Source organism: Conger conger, chromosome 6 (assembly GCF_963514075.1).
Source record: "Conger conger chromosome 6, fConCon1.1, whole genome shotgun sequence".
Classification (NCBI taxonomy): domain Eukaryota; kingdom Metazoa; phylum Chordata; class Actinopteri; order Anguilliformes; family Congridae; genus Conger; species Conger conger.
The window spans coordinates 23998821-24019139 of record NC_083765.1 but is presented as its reverse complement, the minus strand read 5'-3'; the positions used below and the strand labels follow the sequence as shown (position 1 = coordinate 24019139).

Below are 20319 nucleotides of genomic sequence, written 5' to 3'. Positions count from 1 at the left end.
GTGTTAGCATGTTTCCAGTACACATTCAACCTTTCTACAACTGTTAAATAAAGGCCAATTAGTGGTATTAAATTGTATATTGGGGCCCTAAACAAGAGTGAGGAAGACCATGGTTTGTAATGGATGAAGGTACTGCTTTATTAATGGTGACAAAAACAGATTCACACACAAAAATACTCTTATTTACAGTGATGAGTCACAAAAATGGGCAACTTGAAAACTGGCAGGTTTTTAAAAACAAAGACAAGAGAAGTTGGTAAAATAAAACGTTGGCACACTATTCAGTAACTTTTCAGTTTGGCAGTACAACTGCTCCAAAATAACGGCTTTAAGAAATATGTACATCTATACTAAAGAAAGGAGATGGACCAATAGTGTGCAAATATTCAGTTACTGAACTGAACTCTGACTAGCCACAGATCACAATTCTACTTCAGGAACTGGCTAGAGCGTCGTCATGCGTGACGTGCTATTGCAGGGCTAAACAGGCAAGTACAAACAGGAATGTCAAACGATGACTGAAAGCGAGCTCTAGCATCAGACTGTAAACTAAACGCTTTGCGGTCTGCCCACGCAGACCCCGGCTGCAGTCGTGCAGACTGAAGCCTCATTTATACTTGGCGCAAAACCCTTACAAGTGTTGTACGATGACAATGACATTTAACTGAATTTAGAACATTCTGAATCTGTCACACACCTGTAGAATTTTGTAATGTGGCAGACACAGCCCTACTTTGTCTGGACAGCCAGATGGATTCATTGTTATGGCTAGGCTCCGCCAGGCTCCGCCATGTTTTCAAAAATGTAAACATCAGCAGTTTGCCATCTTGTTACCATAGAGACAACAGAAGCCTCATCACTAACCTTCACTGACTGCAAAACTGTGTGCAACACTTTCATTTTCGTCATATAACACTTCGCAAAGGGTTGTGCGATGAGTATAAATCAGCCTTAACGGCTGCTGTGCATTTCCTCATTAAAGAGCTGTGAAACATCAGTATGAAAAACAGCTACTGTGTGATTAAGGCAGAAAAATAACGGTTGTTGCGAAAGGTTAAAGTTGCGAGGGTGGTCGAAATGACGCGGGAGCTCTTCAGCTGAAATGATCATGACTGGCACATTCATTAACACTTAAAAATCTAAAACGGACCAATCACAGCAAGCCCTAAAGGTGGCTGGTAACCAGAGACAGACGGACAGAGGACTTCTCTGTAGGTTGCACAGTGGGGTTTTGGTGTGTGTCCTTATTGGGGTAACTGTTCAGTAAGGCTCTTTGACTTCATTTCCAGGATTGGTCGTGTAGCTTCAACTTCAGGCAGACTCTTCCTGGGCCTTAGTAACACTGAAATCACCAAGACAAGAAACATCTGATAGAGAACGTAGGCAGCACAGTGACACACTGCTAATTCTAACTGCAGCTCCACCCTGTTTCACTGCAGCCCCGCCCTCTTACCCCAGCCCTGCCCTCTCTTACCCCAGCCCCGCCCTCTCTCACCCCAGCCCCGCCCTCTCACCTGTGTATCTCCAGCGCTGCAGCCTCCTCTGCAGGCTTCTCTCGACCGTCCTGCTTCTCCTCAGAACTGGCGTCACCGTTTACAGTCTTATCTGAAACACACATTTCCTTCTTTACTCGGGAGTCATTAATAATTCATGAAGTCACAAATACACAGAAACTGGACAATGAAATCGATTGACTCGCACAAGCCACGCACGCACATGCTGCCTCTGGAATGGAGCTCATTCACACACTGAATCTCAAAATGATGAGCCCAGCAACACCCCCCACCACCACCCTAACTAAACTTAATTTGACTAGTTCTGTGAACAGTGGACACTGAGGTCACCGACCGTGACGACAGCATCGCATGCTCAGTTTATTTTGCCAAAACTAATTTAACAACAATCCCTTATGTTTTCCCAAGCTAATTTTAGCAAATATCATTCATAAGATAATAAACATGAAGTGGAAAATACCCGAGTTTCCTGCAACGAGCTGAATTTTGGATCAAACACAAAGATCCTTCTGTAGAATCCAACACTTCACCCCTAACCCAGAGTGAAACCACCAGTACTGCGGATGCCTGCAGACTAATGCAGCCCAACACGACCACCAGTCAGTCTAACGCAGCCCAACACCGACCACCAGTCAGTCTAACGCAGCCCAACACCAACCACCAGTCACAGTCTAACGCAGCCCAACACCAACCACCAGTCACAGTCTAACGCAGCCCAACACCAACCACCAGTCACAGTCTAACGCAGCCCAACACCAACCACCAGTCACAGTCTAACGCAGCCCAACACCAACCACCAGTCACAGTCTAACGCAGCCCAACACCAACCACCAGTCACAGTCTAACGCAGCCCAACACCAACCACCAGTCACAGTCTAACGCAGCCCAACACAAACCACCAGTCACAGTCTAACGCAGCCCAACACCAACCAACAGTCACAGTCTAACGCAACCAAACCAACAGTCACAAGCAGCACGGTCTACAGCAGTGGTCCTTACTCCTGGTCCTGGAGAGCCGCAGGGTGTGCTGGCTTTTTTTTATTTATTACTCAGCACTTGAACAGAAATTGTTCAGTAGTTACTTGCTCTGTGCTCCGGTGCAGCGACACAGGTGCGGTGACACAGGTGCGGTGACACAGGTGAGGGGACACAGGTGAGGGGACACAGGTGAGGGGACACAGGTGAGGGGACACAGGTGAGGGGACACAGGTGAGGGGACACAGGTGCGGTGACACAGGTGCGTAGTTACCTGCGCTGTGCTCCTGCTCGGCCCTCTTCAGCGCGCCCCGCTTGGCCTCCTCGTGCAGGCGCTGCTCTGCCAGAGACTTGTTGAGGACGGTGCTGATGACCGAGTCGCCCTCCCCCACCAGGAACATGGTCTTAAACTTATTATACAGCATGGTGGCCTTGTCCATTACATCTTGACACGCCTTGAACCTGCGAATCTGCCAGACAACACAGCGTCAATCCAGCCCATCTGCTATCTGATATAAAACACTCTCAAACTAACTCATCTGACCTATACAACTATCACAGTTAAACCCCTCCCACCTGTCCCATACAACACACTCAAACCCCTCCCACCTGTTTGATATAGAACATTGCATGATATTTATTTGGCAGAGGCTTTTATCCAAAGTGAAGCATAATACTGTAAGTACAGACCAAAGGTCATTAAAACACTGGTCAGATAAGGTACAATTCTCATAAAGTATTAGTTATATGTAGCCATTGAAACCATGGTCTCCAATTATATACAGTAACACTCAACCGTCCGATATCCGATACAACACACTCAAATCTGACACTCAATCCAATCTTACCAACACAGAACACACGCAGCTCACAATACACATCGTACTTGAAGAGGTGAAGGTTTTCAGTGCGGCGTTATTGGACGAGACACCGTGTGATGGTGTGGGAGAGGTTAGTGCACCTTTTTGAGGGTGGCGATGAGTTCGCTGTGCTTCTGAAGGTGCTGAGTGGAGACCTGGAGCGTGCCCAGCTCATCCAGAGCGGCAAGACACTTCTTCACATCCTGCTCAGACAGAATTCATCACTGTGCATCCGTGGTCCTTTATTCTACCCACAATCCCCTAGCCCTGAGACACAGCCATTATCCCACATTTCCCTCTTTTTGCTCCCTCCTGTTTTCTATAGATTAGCAATAAAAGTCACAATATCACTTTTACTCAATACAATCTCACTAACATGTATACAAGTACCACCAACTCATTTCCTACACAACTATCACTCATCTTGTAAGAGGCAATTTATATGAATGTATGAATGATTCAATACTTCCAAACCAAACATTATTAATTCTTTATCAAACAAAGAAAGGGTTATGCGTCTCACGTACGGGATTGTCAATCTTCAGAGAAACTTTGATTTCCCCATGTAGCCGCTGCAGTCTGGACTCTGTGGACAGATCTGCAGATTCAGGGAGAACAAACTTCAGTAACATCACCTGAAAACCAGCCGGACATGAGAAAGCCTAACCGACCGATATGTACTGCCTCTCACACCCAGCAGGGGGCAGCGCACTCACCCTTCTTCTTCTCTCCTTTTCGGTCTTCTACTTTCTTTCCGTCCTCTTTGCTCTGTCTAGAGGAGGAAGAGGAAAATATCCCTTTCATTTCACACTAGAACATAACATCAATATTTTGCAGTGTTCACTTTTACTGACTCAAACCCCCAAACTGACTGCTTTTCCCTTTGAAGAGTAGCTTTTCTGGAGTTCTAGAACCCCATAGCTTTCAATCACCAGTAGTGATCATTTCATCAGCATTAATGTTCGATGTGACGTATACGTGAGTGAAACAAATCTTTCGGGGGGAATGTTTGAAGGGCGGGGAGTGAAATAGACTGACGTCACATGGTGAGGGGAACATTAAATGAGGATGCACGCAGCTGCGTGAAAGGACACGCTTTCAGGACAGGATTTCAGGGGAACGGAAAAATCAGGTGACATTTTGATCAACATACAGGCCCCACGATGACGATAGAGCCTAAATTGAGTCTAAGTTGATGGAAAATGCTTTGGTGTGAAAATACAAAAATAATGCAATTTCATACATTTTATGGAATATATACTTTAAGACGTATGTGTATGGTCATGAAGAATTGACTACTTTGAGGAAAAGCTGCAACCTACAGAGAAGTCCTCTGTCCGTCTGTCTATGTTTACCAGCTGGTTTCAGCTTTACAGAGCTACAGATTAACACGCGGACGACATAGTGATGTGCCTAACACAGCGTAGCGTGTAGCGCCCCGCTGGCACACTCACTCCGTGGGCTTTCCGTCCTCCTGTTTGCGTCGCCGGTCGTCTCTGTCCGTCTCCAGGGAGACCTGCTGGGTCTTCGCCGCGTTGCGTCGCCTGCCCCCAGGGCCCTTGCTTTTCTGTTTGAGGGACGCACGCGCAGGTCACAAGATGGGCACTCCTCACTCACCAAAACCCCGACACACAACAAACACACGTTTCACTCCTCACTCATTAAAAAAAAAGACACACAACAAACACACGTTTCACTCCTCACTCATCAAAACCCCAACACACAACAAACACACGTTTCACTCCTCACTCCTCAAAACCCCAACACACAACAAACACACGTTTCACTCCTCACTCATCAAAACCCCGACACACAACAAACACACGTTTCATTACAACTGTGAAGTCAAAATGGAAGTGAAGGTGGAATGTCGTCCAACCGAGCCCCAGCAGTTTCTCCTGACCTGGAAGTATTTATGTTTCAGTGGTGCAACCTTATGTAAATGGGCAATGGCAAATTTCAACCTCATTTGACTGTTCATGTTGGATCAAAATAGTGCACGACATACTGGGACACACAGATTTTTTTTCCTTTTTTAAATTTTGATTTTATTTTATTCAATCCTTTATTTAACCAGGTGAAATGACTGACAATGTTTCTCTTTTGCAAAGATGAAATTCCAGAGAGAGCAGTTGCAAGTGAGGTGAAAGGGAGAGAAATTGTTTTTTCAGATCCATTGGTGACACTCTCAGACCCTCCCTGACACATTCAGACCTTATGTGACACACTGTGACAGACTCAGACGCTCTATGACACACTCAGACCTTATGTGACACTCAGACACTCTGTGACACTCTCAGACCCTCTGTGACACTCTCAGACCTTATGTGACACACTGTGACACTCTCAGACCCTGTGACACACTGTGACACTATCAGACCCTGTGACACACTGTGACACTCAAATCCACTCGGACACACTCTGTGACCCTCTGTGACCCTCTGTGACCCTCTGTGACACACTCGGACACACTCGGACACACTCTGGGACTCTTCTGGGACACTCTTCTGGGACACTCTTCTGGGACACTCTTCTGGGACACTCTTCTGGGACACTCTTCTGGGACACTCTGGGACACACTCGGACACACTCGGACACACTCGGACACACTCGGACACACTCGGACACACTCGGACACACTCTGGGACTCTTCTGGGACACTCTTCTGGGACACTCTTCTGGGACACTCTTCTGGGACACTCTTCTGGGACACTCTTCTGGGACACTCTGGGACACACTCGGACACACTCGGACACACTCGGACACACTCGGACACACTCGGACACACTCGGACACACTCTGGGACCCTGTGACACTCTGTGACACTCTGTGACACACTCAGACACACTCAGACCCTCTGTGACACTCTCAGACCCTGTGACACACTCAGACCCACTGTGACACACTGTGACCCTAAGAGACGCTCTCTTCCTCACGCACCTCCTCGTCCTCGGTGTCAGACGGGCTCTCCTCCCGGCCGCTCCTCCTGCGCTTGGTCTCAGGCTCCTCCTTCCCCTCCGCCTCCTTCGGCTGCTCCTCCTCTCTCCTCTTCCTGCCATCACTCTTCTTCTCCTCCTCCGCTTTCTGGACCTGGCTCTTGTCCTCCGCCCCCCTCTTCCGCTTCCTGTCCGTCTCCACCCCTTCCCTGAAAATAACAGCATGAGAGGATAGGTGAGATACGGTTCTGCATAGTACACGCTGCGCAAGCAGATATGTGTGCGCATCTGCGCAGGTGTATGTGTGTGTGTGTGTGTGTGTGTATGTGTGAGCGAGTGTGTGTGTGTGTGCATGTGTGTGTATGTGTGTCTGTGTGCATGTGTGTGTGTGTGTGCGTGTGTGCATGTGTGCGTGTGTGTGCGTGTGTGTACGTGTGTGTGTGTGTGTGTGTGTGTGTGTGTGTGTGTGTGTGTGTGGACCAGTACATTTCACTGCTGGAGCTGCGCAGGTCCTGATTGGCCTGCTGCTGCAGGAACAGCATCTTCTCCGCCTTGGGCTTCCTGCCTCTGCGCTTCGGAGTGAGCTCACCAGCTAAAGAACACACGCACACGTTAATACAAACACACACACACACACACACACAGACATGCCCATACGTTAATACACACACACACACACGCACACACGCACACGTTAATACAAACACACACACACACAGACATGCCCATACGTTAATACACACGCACACGTTAATACACACACACACACACAGACATGCCCATATGTTAATACACACACACACACAGACATGCCCATACATTAATACACACACACACACACACACACACACACACACACACACACACACACACACCCAACGTTAAAAAAAACCATACCCAAAAAACACACACCATTCAGTACAACACACAAACATTACATTAGTACAACACATGCACACATAATACACACTGAACACAGCCATTTTGAAACAAATGCTGGTTTACCTGCAGGACTCGACGTAGGGCTGGTGGGCTCTTCATCTTTCTCCGAATCCTGTTCTACTTCATTCTGACAAAAACACATTTCAACAAAAACATCAAAACACTGACTGGGGAAAACCATGTAAGAGTGTCAAGATCCCAAAAGCTTTTATTTTCAAAATTATATTTCATTTACACCTGCTAAATGGTGTACTGTAAATGTTAGGTGTGCGTGTGAAACTGACCTTTTTCTTTCTTCCTCGTTTCGGTTTTGGCGGAGTGTCAGCCGTATCTTTCTGAGCCTAACCGTGAAAACAAAAACACAAGTAGTATCGCACCGCAGTCTTACAGAACCGCATCAGAAAGCAAATGGTGAAAGCGTTAATGGGGTTAACATTCTCAATTCAATGATACTTTACCGCCACCTAGAGGACAGAGGACAAATCCATGTGTTCAATCAATACTTCAGTCAAAAAAAACATCCCCATCTCAAACCGCAACATGCAAGGTGAGGATGAGGATGAACCTTCCTCTTCTGTATGCAGGCTTTGTACAAAGTGGTTTGATATCCAAAAATGAAATTAGCATTATTTGAGGTGTACAGTAAGATACTTAGTGTTACGTATCGGAGTGTAAATCTGTTAAACACTGATGAAGTCAAAGTAAGAGGCAAAGTATTTCAACCCATAAAAGCCCATGCACACCAAGAACTATAACCATGTGAGCATCCACACACGATAATGTTCTGCAAATAGTGTCTCAGTTATGTCATCTGCCATTTGATGCCATGTGAGAGAGACCTGCATCAGACCACTTTTTACAAATAATATACACAAGGCAGTTATCATTCAGTGCAAAGTGTCACCCGAAGAGGGATACTTTGCAGGATCTTTAAGTTAAAGTATTATGCACGGCAATGCCCACATTCTCCTAAAGTTAAGTTTCCATCCAAACGTTAAGCCAATTTCCAAAAAGTCAGGAAAACAAAATGTGAATCATTGTGTGTTCCCATCAACTACAGTTAGGTGAATATTCTGAAGAGAACAGAACAAGATGATGTCATCAAAAGAGTGCCAGCTGGCATTATGGGGCATCACATCATCATTTATTCAAAATATCTGTTTCCATCATTATCGCATCTTCTCTCCATCAATATGCCAAATTTTTGCTGTTTTTTTTTCAGGCATTTCCACTCAGGTTCACTTCTTCGCAAATTCAAAATTGGCTGAAAAACGGTTGGACGGAAACCCCACTTAAGATGCGTTCAGGACTTGCTTTTCTTGGAACTGTTTTTCCTCGATGCCGACAGCCATTGAAAAACATATATAAAATGTAAAAACAGGGATCGGTTGAGGACAGAGGAGGAGACTTGTTTGATTGTAAACACAGGACCACTCAAGGCTAAAGATCCTGCATAGTATGCCTTTAACACAGAAGAGGTTAACCCCAAATGTTGTCAGCATGCACATCACAGATTCTCACAGGGATGAAAGAGTTCAGCGGACATGGGGATAACTCCACTTCAAAGCTCCCCAGCACCAATTAAAAAATCTTATGAATGACTCTGCAATAAAGCACAAATCTAGCTGAGCAACAGACAAATCTTTAGTGTGAAAATGTGACTGCAGAATGAACCCAAAAATAAGAAAATTATTGCACCTACAGATTAACAAGGAAATCCACATACCCGCAGAACTCTGTCACCCCTGGACACAGGCTAATGACCACAAACCATGTTTACATTCAGTGGTCCGACAGGACTTTTCTATGATTATAGGGCTTATGTTAGCAATAACACTTAACACTCCTTTTGACATCCCGCTGGGATGTTGTTACTCAGTAAGGCGTCTTTGTGACAGACCATTACATTTCTATAAAGCGCTTACAGTGATGAGGGGGAAACACACCTCAACCACCACCAATGTGTAGTACCCACCTGGGTCCACTGTGCGGCCACTGTAAAAAAAGTGCTATACAAATAAAATGTCATTGAATGTTGCCCTTTTCTGACTACATAAGTACCAATCTCTACAAAGGTACCCTGGCTTTGGCAATGAAAATGTGATCACAGCTTGAGATGCAACAAAACAGAGGCCGTCCTCAAAAGAACCGCCTTGAGACTCTCCCCATCGCCACAGAATGACAAGCATGCTTCGCCATCGTGTCCACCGTCGAAGCACCAAAAATACCGTCCCAAAAAAATAAGAAATAATAATAAAAATCCCCAAACAGCCGAATATAACCCTGATATCCCGTCACGATATGTGGCTCCGCAGTGGCCTAGGGGCCCATGCAGGGTACGTACATCCTCAGCTGGGGTCACAGGTCGATCTGTGACCCCGGACTCCGCCTCCTGCTCCTCCGCACCGCCACCCACCTGGAGCGAGAGTGACCAAACACACACACACAGGTGTGCGCGACACAGATTAGAGAGGCCCGTAGCCCCGTCCTGCCCAACCCCCAGCATAGCTTGGCACGGGCCAGGACCCAATAGCACCGGATAGCACCTGATAGCACAGGCTACAACCGCGTAGAACCAGCTACTACCTACAGGCCAGCACCAGCACCAACACACCATAATCTCATCAGTGACTGTGCTAAAATGCTAGCATGACCTCTGAACACCCATCTGTAGGGAACAGGGAGCCTAGTTCTTATTCCACGCCCCCTGGGCATGAATCTACACAGCAGAGGTGGATCCCACCATCATTGGTTGAGATGGATAAAAAAAAATAAAAAAAACCTGTCAGTCAAGAAATCTCCTCCTACCCTTCGTATGCATCACACCTTCCAAGAAATGACATTATTCTTTTTGGGAATGGTAAGAAAACGTCGCACTCAGGTCAATATAACATAACAGAACATAACATAATGGTGTGAACACGCCATTCAGCCCAGCAATGCTTGCCTTTTTCTACCACTTATGTATACCTACTGCGTATTAAAAGGTGTTACGCGTTTCATTGTGGTCACAAACTCGACATGACAACAGCCACACAAGCCACAGAGAAGACGGCAGATCGGCTGGAAAACAAGGACAATCCCGAGGACTGCACCCTGCCTCCCCGCTTCACTTCAGACCCCCTCACTCCAACACTCTCTTAGGGCTCATTCCAATCACTTATTTTTCTCATCCCTTTTCTTCTTCTGGCTTTTATCTACTCCGAGCTCAGAGGCTCGGAAAAATGGAAAGAAAAAAGTGAAGACAGGGAAATCGAGAAAACGTGAATTAGGCAAGTGGAATGTCCTTGCTTCTTCAAACGTCAGTTCAAAGCCTTGTCAGTTACAGCCATGGCAGATGCTGAGCGGCGGATCCACAGGTCAATCATTTATACATAAGGCTTTCCAGGAAAATACTTGCACAAATAATGCGCTGATGTTTTCTTGCTCAAAGGAAAGATTCCCGAACTTCTACTTCTACTTCTAGCTCCTAGAAGGAAAATTTAACTGGTTGTCCTTAAAGATGGCGAACCTCGATGGATTTCCGGGTCAGGAGCAAGTAGAAGAAAGAGAAAAATGAAAAAAATAAGCGAGTGGGATGGGCCCTTACTTTAGCAGCTGCTGATTTTCTCCTCTTGTCTGGAGTTTTCCCTTCTTCCTCTTCCTGTTCGGGGCTGCTCTCCGTCACCATGCCAACGGGCCTCATCTGCAAAGCCAGGGCAGTAGTCAGTGCTGGTGAAGGGGGCGGAGAAATGCACTTTCACCGAGCACAAATGTCAACAACCTGAACATCACTCTAAGTACACATACATAATATAAGTGGGTCTCCTTGGAGATGTCATTTAAGAGTTTTAGAGAACAAACACAAAATGGCAGAAAACCAAAAATGGTCAACCTCATAAGGGTCAACTACTTTTTAGATAATAGCAAGGTATGTTATTGCCATTCAAAATAAAAAGTGGAACACTTGTAATAACGTGTGTAACCCCTGCAGTGCTTGGCACCAAAAATATAAGGATTCCAACTAAAATAATGCAGCATAGGGCTTTTAGCTTGATTTTGGGAGGTAGTTCTGGCCCTTGGGATGTTGGGAAATTGCTAAAGTGCTAAACCTTAGACGATACATGAGCTGTTCTTGTGAATATGATCAAACTTATGTCACCACGGCGATGTGGCGATGTAGCAACTTACCTTCTGTCCCGTCAGCTCCACCTTCGGGTTATTCTCAATTTCCCACAATCCTTCATTAAATCCCTTCCTTTTGTTTGGCTTTCCGTATTTTTCCTTGTTTGGCAAGTAGGGAAATATGTCTTTGGGTCCCAGGAATGCACTAAAACAAAGATACACAAAATAAAAAACAAATTTTAACCCTGTTAAAATCCCTCATGGCTGGTATTAAATTGCATCTTCTTAAAAACTAGTTGAACCGCTAAGGTGGTCGATGTACCTCCAAAATGGTGCACTTGTTTTGCAAAGTGGCACACCAATCACAAAAGAAACATTTAATTCATCCTAGAAAAAAATGAAACCCCTCACCACTGAAAAAAAAATCTATTTAGCCTGTTAGCCATCTTTTATGTAGCTTCTTTTGAAAGAACTGTTTTGATAACAATATTTTACCCTACAATACAATCTGGGGTCAGCACATTTAAGCACCAATAATGCACAAAACACCATACAATAACTATCATTTTCTAATTCTACTCACGTCTCATGAGTACCAAAGAAGAATATGGGAAGCTTTATGTTTGAGGGTTTCACCGCCCCGTCAGGAACTTCATCAATCTGAAACGGGGAATATTATCACACTTTTAACACACATCTACTATACAGGCAGCGTTTACAGCACATCCACATGTACATATGCACGCACACGCACACGCACACACACACACACACCTACTATACAGGCAGCATTTACAGCTCTACATACAGAACATCCACAGCTACATCCACAGTTTACATAACACATATAAATATATCCTGACTCAATGCATATAAAAACTTCTGGTAAATATGAACATTATAAATAATGTATAAATACATTACAGATTTAGTCTGGATATTGTTCAGAAGGCACAGGGATACAGGGCAGCCTGGAGCCGAGAGGATAAGGAAGGCTAGTGGCTCAAGCTGCCCTGTAGCCACAATATGATCTGCACAGCTGTTGGGCCCTTGAGGAAGGTCCTTATTCTCGCATTGCTCGAAAGGGGATTGGCCCCTGCTTAGTCCAATGAATTGTAAGTCGCTTTGGACAAAAGCATCAGCTAAATAACAAATTATCTATTTATTATCATTAGAGGAAAATTCATGGACTCACCCGTGCTGGCCAGTGGGGATATCCTTTCATCTTGGCGAAAATCAAGTCTCCAGGTTTGAAATCTCGAGTCATTTTGGAGTTGGTTCTAATAGTACAATAACAAAAAGTCATAATAATAATCTAATCATAATTAAATTAATAATAGTAATGTATTATAATAATAATAATAATAATAATAACGCTGTCAACCATTTCCATTACTTTCAAAATGGTGATAAAACGAACTTTCGAAAGCACGCAAAAGAAACTAACTTAATGTTTTCCGTTATTTTAATTGGCAAAAACTTAAATTCAAAGAGCGTGCACGTGGGTCCGTGCAGCCCGGGACTAGCCCAGCCCCCGGAGCAGCAGCGCACCATCCCCACTGCACTGCGCTCTGCGGTGGGAGAGTGTCCACGACCTGACCCCCGCCCCCCCCTAACGCCATCACAATACCAACAATCCCCACAAACAAGCGAAACGTGCACTGAAATGCTTATTGTAGAATACAGCAATACATCTGCCATTTCAGACCGTCCACCTGGTTAACACTGAGCAAGTTCTCGAAGCTAACGTAAATAAACAGATGCTTATCCTACCCTTGCTAGCTACGTAGCTAGCTTGCTTTTTCCGGTGACACAAACGACCCAAGTCATCTCCACCAAATGTGCATGCTATTTAATGTAACGTATATAGGAGATACAGACATTCATTGCATATCCACTTGTCTACAGTCACAATGTAGCTATTTTCACGATTAGCATTAGTTAAAAAGCCCCATGCTTACCCAAATCGTCAGAAGCACGCACTGCAAGCAAGTCCCTACTCCCGCGCAGCTAAGCGACGGACTGCACTATGATTTTCCCGAATAGGGGGGACGATTTCTGAAATATCAAAACTAATTGTTTTTCTAAGAAGTATGGAAATATTTTGAGTGTCAAGCTATATTAGTATATTATTTAAATTCTGTTTTCAGACGTGAAGTCACACCGAGGTTTCAATTTTGAAACTAAAGACAACTTTATTAAATTATTTACACCCAATTTTGGTTCAGGACCGCAAGGTTAAGTCAAATGCGCAAAACAGAAAAGAATATCTGGGTTTTTTAAATGGTTAATGATGAATGTTGGCGGAGATTTGAAATGAGGAACGGGACAAGCACTCTCGGAAACTTCGCAAACAGTTATATATTGTCTGTACACCACATTGTATGGCTTTCAGACAAACTGAAAGTGTAAAAGGCCCCAGTGTCGCATTCGCTTCTTTCCCGTTTTCAGAGCCATGAACCAGGAAATGATAAACCGATGTCATTTGTAGGTATAAAAGGTGAAGGTGATCCATATCGCACTGATGCTCAGTTGGCCATTTCAATGCATGAAAATTAACATAAGGCTTGCATTGAAAATTTCAGTAGCATTCAGTGAGTGTTGGAAACACAGTGTTGAATCTTGAACACAATGGAAACGTATGAATGTTGAATGTGTAGTTGATTTAAATGTTCTTATATTTTAACGTCATATATTTAACGTTATTATCTGTGGGATTTGTATCTTATCTTGAATGTATATATTCCTATATATCTGTGGGCAACAGAAAAGTTAAATAATTTTTTTTTTTTGCATAATTACACCACCTTTCATATTAGCATGATAACACGAATGCTTTGGATTTTGGAGTGATGGCCGTTTTGTTTTTCTCCACACTAAATGATTATCCACCCAAAAGTGTATTGATTGTCCACCTAAATTTCGGGGCCCGCTGAGATGAACTCCCCATATAATTATCCCCAGTGTGTGGAGGATAGGGTAAGCCTCAGGGGTGGGCAATTCCATTCCTGCAAGGTGTTTGCAGGTTTTTGTTTTCCCCAATTACATTGGACAAATGAGACAATTAACCTAATACACATACGCTGTTTTAACCGTTGATTAAACCACAAGAAGATGTTTCATTTACCTTAAAGGATGTAACCTCAAAAGACCAGAAGGGGGCACCGGAGCTCTAATATTGATATTTTCTAGCCCCCTGAACACAAATCCGCTAGAAATCGTAGATAACGGGCCGGTGTCACGGACAAAGATTAAGCTTTGTAGAATTTAATTTTCTATTTTCTGTGGATGATCTCCATTCAAAATAGAATTTAATCTTGGACTAGGATTAATCTGTGACAATTAAACTGGCCTATATCTCGTTACAGAACCAACTAGTGTTCCTTCTGCAGGTAGTTGAGCTCGAAGATATTCCTGCTCTTGGTTCATTTACATTTTACATTTTAGTCATTTGGCAGACGCTTTTAATCCAAAGCGACTTACAAGTGCATAGGTTCTACCATAAGTCAAAGCATCACAACCAGAAACTAGCAAAATACACATGAAATGCTGTTCTAAGCATAGTTGTCATCATAAGTGCATTTTATTTTATTTTTTTTGGGGGGGGGGGGGTTAGACAAGGATAGGGATATCGGAAAGGAGGGGCAGGGGAAATCAGGAGGGAGGACTAAGGTAGAGTTTGAAAAGGTGGGTTTTGAGTCTGTGTCGAAATAGGGGGAGGGATTCTGCTGTTCTGACAGTGGTAGGCAAGTCATTCCACCACTGAGGAACCAGAACGGAAAACAGGCGTGAACGTGCAGCTCGACCGCCAGGTGCACGTAGAGAGGGAACCGTAAGGCGACCAGAGCTGGCAGACCGGAGTGGTCTAGCTGGGGAGTAGGGAGTGATCAGGGATTGTATGTAAGGTGGGGCAGTCCCCTTAGCAGCCTGAAATGCCAACACTAGGGCCTTGAAACGGATGCGTGCGGCAATAGGAAGCCAGTGGAGGCCAATGAGAAGCGGGGTGACATGAGCCGACCTGGGCTGACTGGTGATCAGGCAGGCTGCAGCAAAGAGGTATTACATTATTGGCATGTGGCAGACACTCTTATCCAGAGCAACATACAGTTGATTAGACTAAGCAGGAGACAATCCTCCCCTGGAGCAATGCAGGGTTAAGGGCCTTGCTCAAGTGCCCAACGACAGATGGCCATCTTATTTTGGCTACACCAGGATTAGAACCACCGACCTCGTGTGTCCCAATCATTTACCTTAGCCACTACGCTACAGGCCGCTTTCCGGTTCAGGGTTCCACAAAGGAGCATAACTAAATAAAATCAATATGGATATAATTTACCCTCTGGCAAGTGCTACTACTCTCATGATTGTTCAGTGATGATGTTTGACAGTTTAGGAGATAAATAACCATCCATCCATCCATTATCTGAACCCGCTTATCCTGATCAGGGTCGCAGGGGGGCTGGAGCCTATCCCAGCATACATTGGGCGAAAGGCAGGAATACACCCTGGACAGGTCGCCAGTCTATCGCAGGACACACACACAATTCACTCATACCTACGGGCAATTTAGACTCTCCAATCAGCCTAACGTGCATGTCTTTGGACTGTGGGAGGAAACCGTGGGGCCATGGGGCCATGGGGCGACATGGCTCAGGCAGTAAGAGCAGTCGTCTGGTAGTCGGAGGGTTGCCGGTTCGATCCCCCGCCCGGGCTGTGTCGAAGTGTCCCTGAGCAAGACACCTAACCCCCAAATGCTCCTGATGAGCTGGTTGGCGCCTTGCATGGCAGCCAATCGCCGTTGGTGTGTGAGTGTGTGTATGAATGGGTGAATGAGAAGCATCAAATGTACAGCGCTTTGGATAAAGGCGCTATATAAATGCCAACCATTTACCATCAAACCGGAGTACCCGGAGGAAACCCACGCAGACACGGGGAGAACATTCAAACTCTGCACAGAGAGGCCCCGGCCAACGGGGATTCGAACCCAGGACCTCCTTGCTGTGAGGCGGCAGTGCTACCCACTGCACCATCCATGCCGCCTGAGATAAATAATATTAAGTAAAAATAAAATGAAAATCTTGCAAAATTAAATAATAACAAAGCAATTCCTGCAGATAAATGGCTATCAACCAAATCTATCAGCTGACAATGAAATTAATTTTGTATAATTATTGTGACTGGAAACCTGAAATTATGAAAACATTGCAAAGATGCTCTGTATTCACAAATGTCGATTCAAATAAAGAGAGCGTGCCCAGGTCTGCTGTGGCAGACTTTATGGTTAGTAATATTTTCCATAACTTCATTAAAACATATTCAAGGCAGCACTTAATCAATAAACAGCGATGCTCAGTTATGTCAAATGCAAATTATATATTCACACATTACTGAAAGACACATAACACTGCCGCAAGCTATGTCAACCACTAACTGTTGCAGTTGGAGGTTGAGAAAACAGGAAAAAACTAAGAACTATACATTCTAAATGGTTTATTGGCTCATTTTAACCTCCTGTGTCCTGGAGGACATGCAATTGTGGCTTGCTGAGCTCGATACAGTATTCCTCTCACATAACTGACATTCAATTAAAATTAAATAAAATATTTTTTTGAAAATATTTTCACTGCAACATGTTTTTGTCATCCAAGACAGTATCCTATCCAGGTTAGACTGTATCAATAAAAGGGTAAGGGTTTAACCTTCAGTGACTCTAAGTATTTACTAAGTACTTTTTTTTTGTTGCATAATACAAGTTAATTAATTAAAACAAGTTCAGAAGAATATTCTTCTGTGCTTCATTTTGTCATGGTGGGAGGTAATTCTCACTGGTGCCACTAGATGGCCGAGGATATTGTTTTCACCTGTTCCTCGTTTTCTCCAGGGGAATTACCTCCCGGGAGAGTATTTAAGACCAGCATCGACTAGTTTTCAGTGCTTTTGTGTTCAACCGTTCGCCCTTGGCACAAAGCCGGTAAAGCGCCCGGTAGACTCTAAACCTATACGAGTCAGGTACGGTGCTGGTGGATAATTCTCTCATTGCTAAAAAAGGAGAAATATCTAAAAGGTAAGGAAGGCGTACAGCTGGAAGTGTTGTGTGTGCTGGCGCCTTCCTCAAGGGTTTTGCTTTTCTTTTGGACTCGTGTGAGTCGATGGTAGAGGGACGTTGTCCCCGGTGTTGTATTTTGGTTTGCATTTTTGTCCCGAGCTGCGCCTCGAGGTTTTTATTTTCGTGCCTAGCTTTTCTCGCTAGGTTGTATTTTCTTTTGGTTTTCACTCAGTGCCCAGCTATTTGGCACGGTACCAAAGTTATTGGTTCGCCCTAGTTATTTAAGGGTTGTTTTACGTTCTCTAGCCGTTTTTTGAGCTACTTCTCTGTTTGCGATTTCTAAGTTTGGTTTGTTTAATTTCCTTTCCTCCCATTGTTCCGGGAGAAGTCCTGTTCCTAGCTGGGTATCCCTATTCCGGTTCTCCCTGGGATTTAGTGACTGACACGTTCGCGTGTTGGTTAAAAAAGGTTCTACCTTTGGTCGCCCCTGGCTCTCCGCTTAGCTTCCCACGCTACACATTTAATTAATGCAGTGCAGTCATTTAATTATATAATTTAATTGGGTCATGCTATCCTTTTATTCGTATGTGTCACATGTAAAGGTAGTTCAGTTGATGGACAGCTAATTGTGGAAAGCACCATCTTTGAAAAACTGGAGCTACACTGAAATGCCCCGATTAACCTTCTGCACCCCCACGGCAGTACCCACAATCCCTCAGGACAGGAAGAGCAGGAGACCTCTGTAACTGATAAACCTTTAATATAAAAAAAGTGTACAAGAATTCTGATAGAAATCTCAAAAGGTATTCTGAGAAAATATTAATACAATTCAACAGCCAGTTGTGACACAGGAAACTTAAGGGAATAAAAGCCAATGTAATTGATTGTTCAAGGGTTCAGACAGTATCTATGAAGCTACTGCAACAAAGCATTACACGTTTTCCCTGATACAGACAGGGTTAATGAAATAGTGATAGCATGGATATGTAGGCCGAATCACTTTTCTTGTTGAAATCAGAGAGAAGCTCAACCAATCACGCTGTTTGTTGGCAGTAAGTAACAGAACAATGGCAATGGAGATTGGCCACAAACCATTCTGTTTGTTGCTACCAACGAGCTCCGTGATTGCTGGAGCTCCTCTGTGATGTCACGTCCTGTCTTGTCCTTATTTTATAATCCCTGAAATGTATGGATATTCTCTGCAGATAATTTCTGTCACTATACAGACCAGAGAGCATTGGCCTTTCCCAATGTACAACGAACACGAGCACCATGCAGACCCACCATGGGTGAGACCGTTTTACCAAAACACCAATATGACAAACCAAAACTTTGTGTGCTGAAAGTATAAATTCATAAATACAATTGAGTATGGAAGAGGTATACCAGTGTTTTAACCTGATACTTCATATTAAACCAGGCTCCACCAGTCAATTTTCATCATAAGTATACCTATAAGGGTAATGGGAAATGTATATGGGGCTCGGCCAAAAACACATCCACAAATAAATAAATCTCCTCCCTATTGGACGAATCTGTACATCCCACTGCACCCTTATTGGACTGATCTGTGCCCTCCTTCCACTTATTGGACAGAGCTGTACTATACAATTTCTGAAATAGGCAAAGAACTGAGTAATACGTCATAGTGTCATAATTTACAGAAGAAAGACTGAGGCTCCACTACAGTAGTACAGTAATATTACATTGTATTACAATGTCATTTAAAAAAAGTTTATTTTGAAAAATCAGAAGAGTAATCATAGGACTGAGATTCAAAGACAGGAGCTTCATGTGATATTGTTCTGAATATGGCTACAGTAGAAGTCCACAATTAGAAAGCTGGACCCTGTATTCCACTGTGGTACACATAGAATACTTATCTGTGCCAAATCTCAAATGATCAAATGATCAAGAACATCACATGCCCAGTGTTACAGTGATGCTACTTTTCACCCATACAAACATACGTTGCTTTCACCTTTTTATACAGTGATGAATAGCACATTAACAAATTTCATTATATTCATAATAGGCAGTTTGAATGTTGTGCAACACAGCTGAAGATGGAGATTTTGAATGTAGAGCACTCTTAACCAAATTAAATGAAATAAGGGCTGGATATCAAGCTTGGAACAAATGTTAGGCTTTAGGTTATAATATAGTTTGAGAGGTGACACTGGGACACTCAGATAGGAATTAATTAATCAATCTAATCAGAAGGCTCACCAACCATACTACACTGAAGTACTGAACAAGCATGAAACTTTAAAAACAAAACAACAAGCAATACATTTTTACAGCAGAAGCCTGTTGGGGAATTATTTACAGATGATAGGGATGATGTTCGAATAAAAGGCAGTCTTTAGGAAACAAATATTAGCACAAAAACACCAAGAAGATTTATTTTATCTTTCTCTTTTGTCATTAGGATTAGTTCTGCAAGCAACAGTCACAGACAGTTTGAATAGAGTTTTTTGTGGTCATATGAAAGAGGGATTTCCATGTTAAAAAGGATGTGATGGTTCCTATTTCCAGGATGTGATGGAAAAGAAAGGAGATTTTCCATTTTAAGAAATATCAGACAAATATCAGATATTCTGCATCTGAGCTGTGTGTTCTCTCTTCATGCCCGGGGGGCTACAGCAGAAATCAGCACCAGAATGAGTGTCTAATGCGAGGATCAGTCATGCATGGTCCTCACAGGCTGAGAATTGCTGGTTTTCCACCCTCCCTTTACCTGGGAGTCAAGACAGTCTGGTCAATCAGTAGCACTAATTACATTACATTACAGTTATTTTACCTGATGGTTTGATCTAATGGGACTTACAGTTGATTAGACTAAGCAGGTGACAATCCCCCCAGGAGCAATGTGGGGTTGAGGGCCTTGCTCAGGGGCCCAACAACTGTACAGATCTTATCCTGGCTACACCGGGGTTTGA

General features: G+C 43.9%; 1 protein-coding gene across 3 annotated transcripts; it reads right to left on the bottom strand.

Moving 5' to 3' along the window:
* Positions 1–113: 113 nt before the first annotated feature.
* On the bottom strand, positions 114–13347 carry psip1a (PC4 and SFRS1 interacting protein 1a). 3 transcript variants are annotated; one of them, XM_061244900.1, is made up of 17 exons: positions 13293–13347; positions 12527–12611; positions 11915–11991; positions 11398–11536; positions 10817–10912; positions 9572–9643; positions 7512–7568; positions 7291–7354; positions 6772–6877; positions 6290–6494; positions 4804–4916; positions 4066–4121; positions 3877–3947; positions 3451–3552; positions 2764–2959; positions 1515–1605; positions 114–1342 (listed from the first exon to the last, which is right to left on the bottom strand). In XM_061244900.1, the coding sequence occupies exons 2-17, from the start codon at positions 12596–12598 to the stop codon at positions 1312–1314; spliced, it is 1548 nt and encodes a 515-aa protein (XP_061100884.1). In that variant the 5' UTR covers positions 12599–12611; positions 13293–13347; the 3' UTR covers positions 114–1311. The 3 variants fall into 3 exon arrangements, with proteins under 3 accessions (XP_061100884.1, XP_061100885.1, XP_061100886.1); XM_061244901.1 differs by lacking the exon at positions 13293–13347 and adding an exon at positions 13105–13219; XM_061244902.1 differs by lacking the exon at positions 9572–9643.
* Positions 13348–20319: the final 6972 nt, after the last annotated feature.

Coding starts and splice junctions, on each gene's coding strand:
- psip1a (XM_061244900.1), bottom strand. CDS start 12,598: ATGACTCGAGATTTCAAACCTGGAGACTTGATTTTCGCCAAGATGAAA. Junction 6,495..6,771: donor CGCAGCTCCAGCAGTGAAAT/GTACTGGTCCAC, acceptor TGTTATTTTCAG/GGAAGGGGTGGAGACGGACA. Junction 4,122..4,803: donor GAGGACGGAAAGCCCACGGA/GTGAGTGTGCCA, acceptor TTCCTCCTCTAG/ACAGAGCAAAGAGGACGGAA.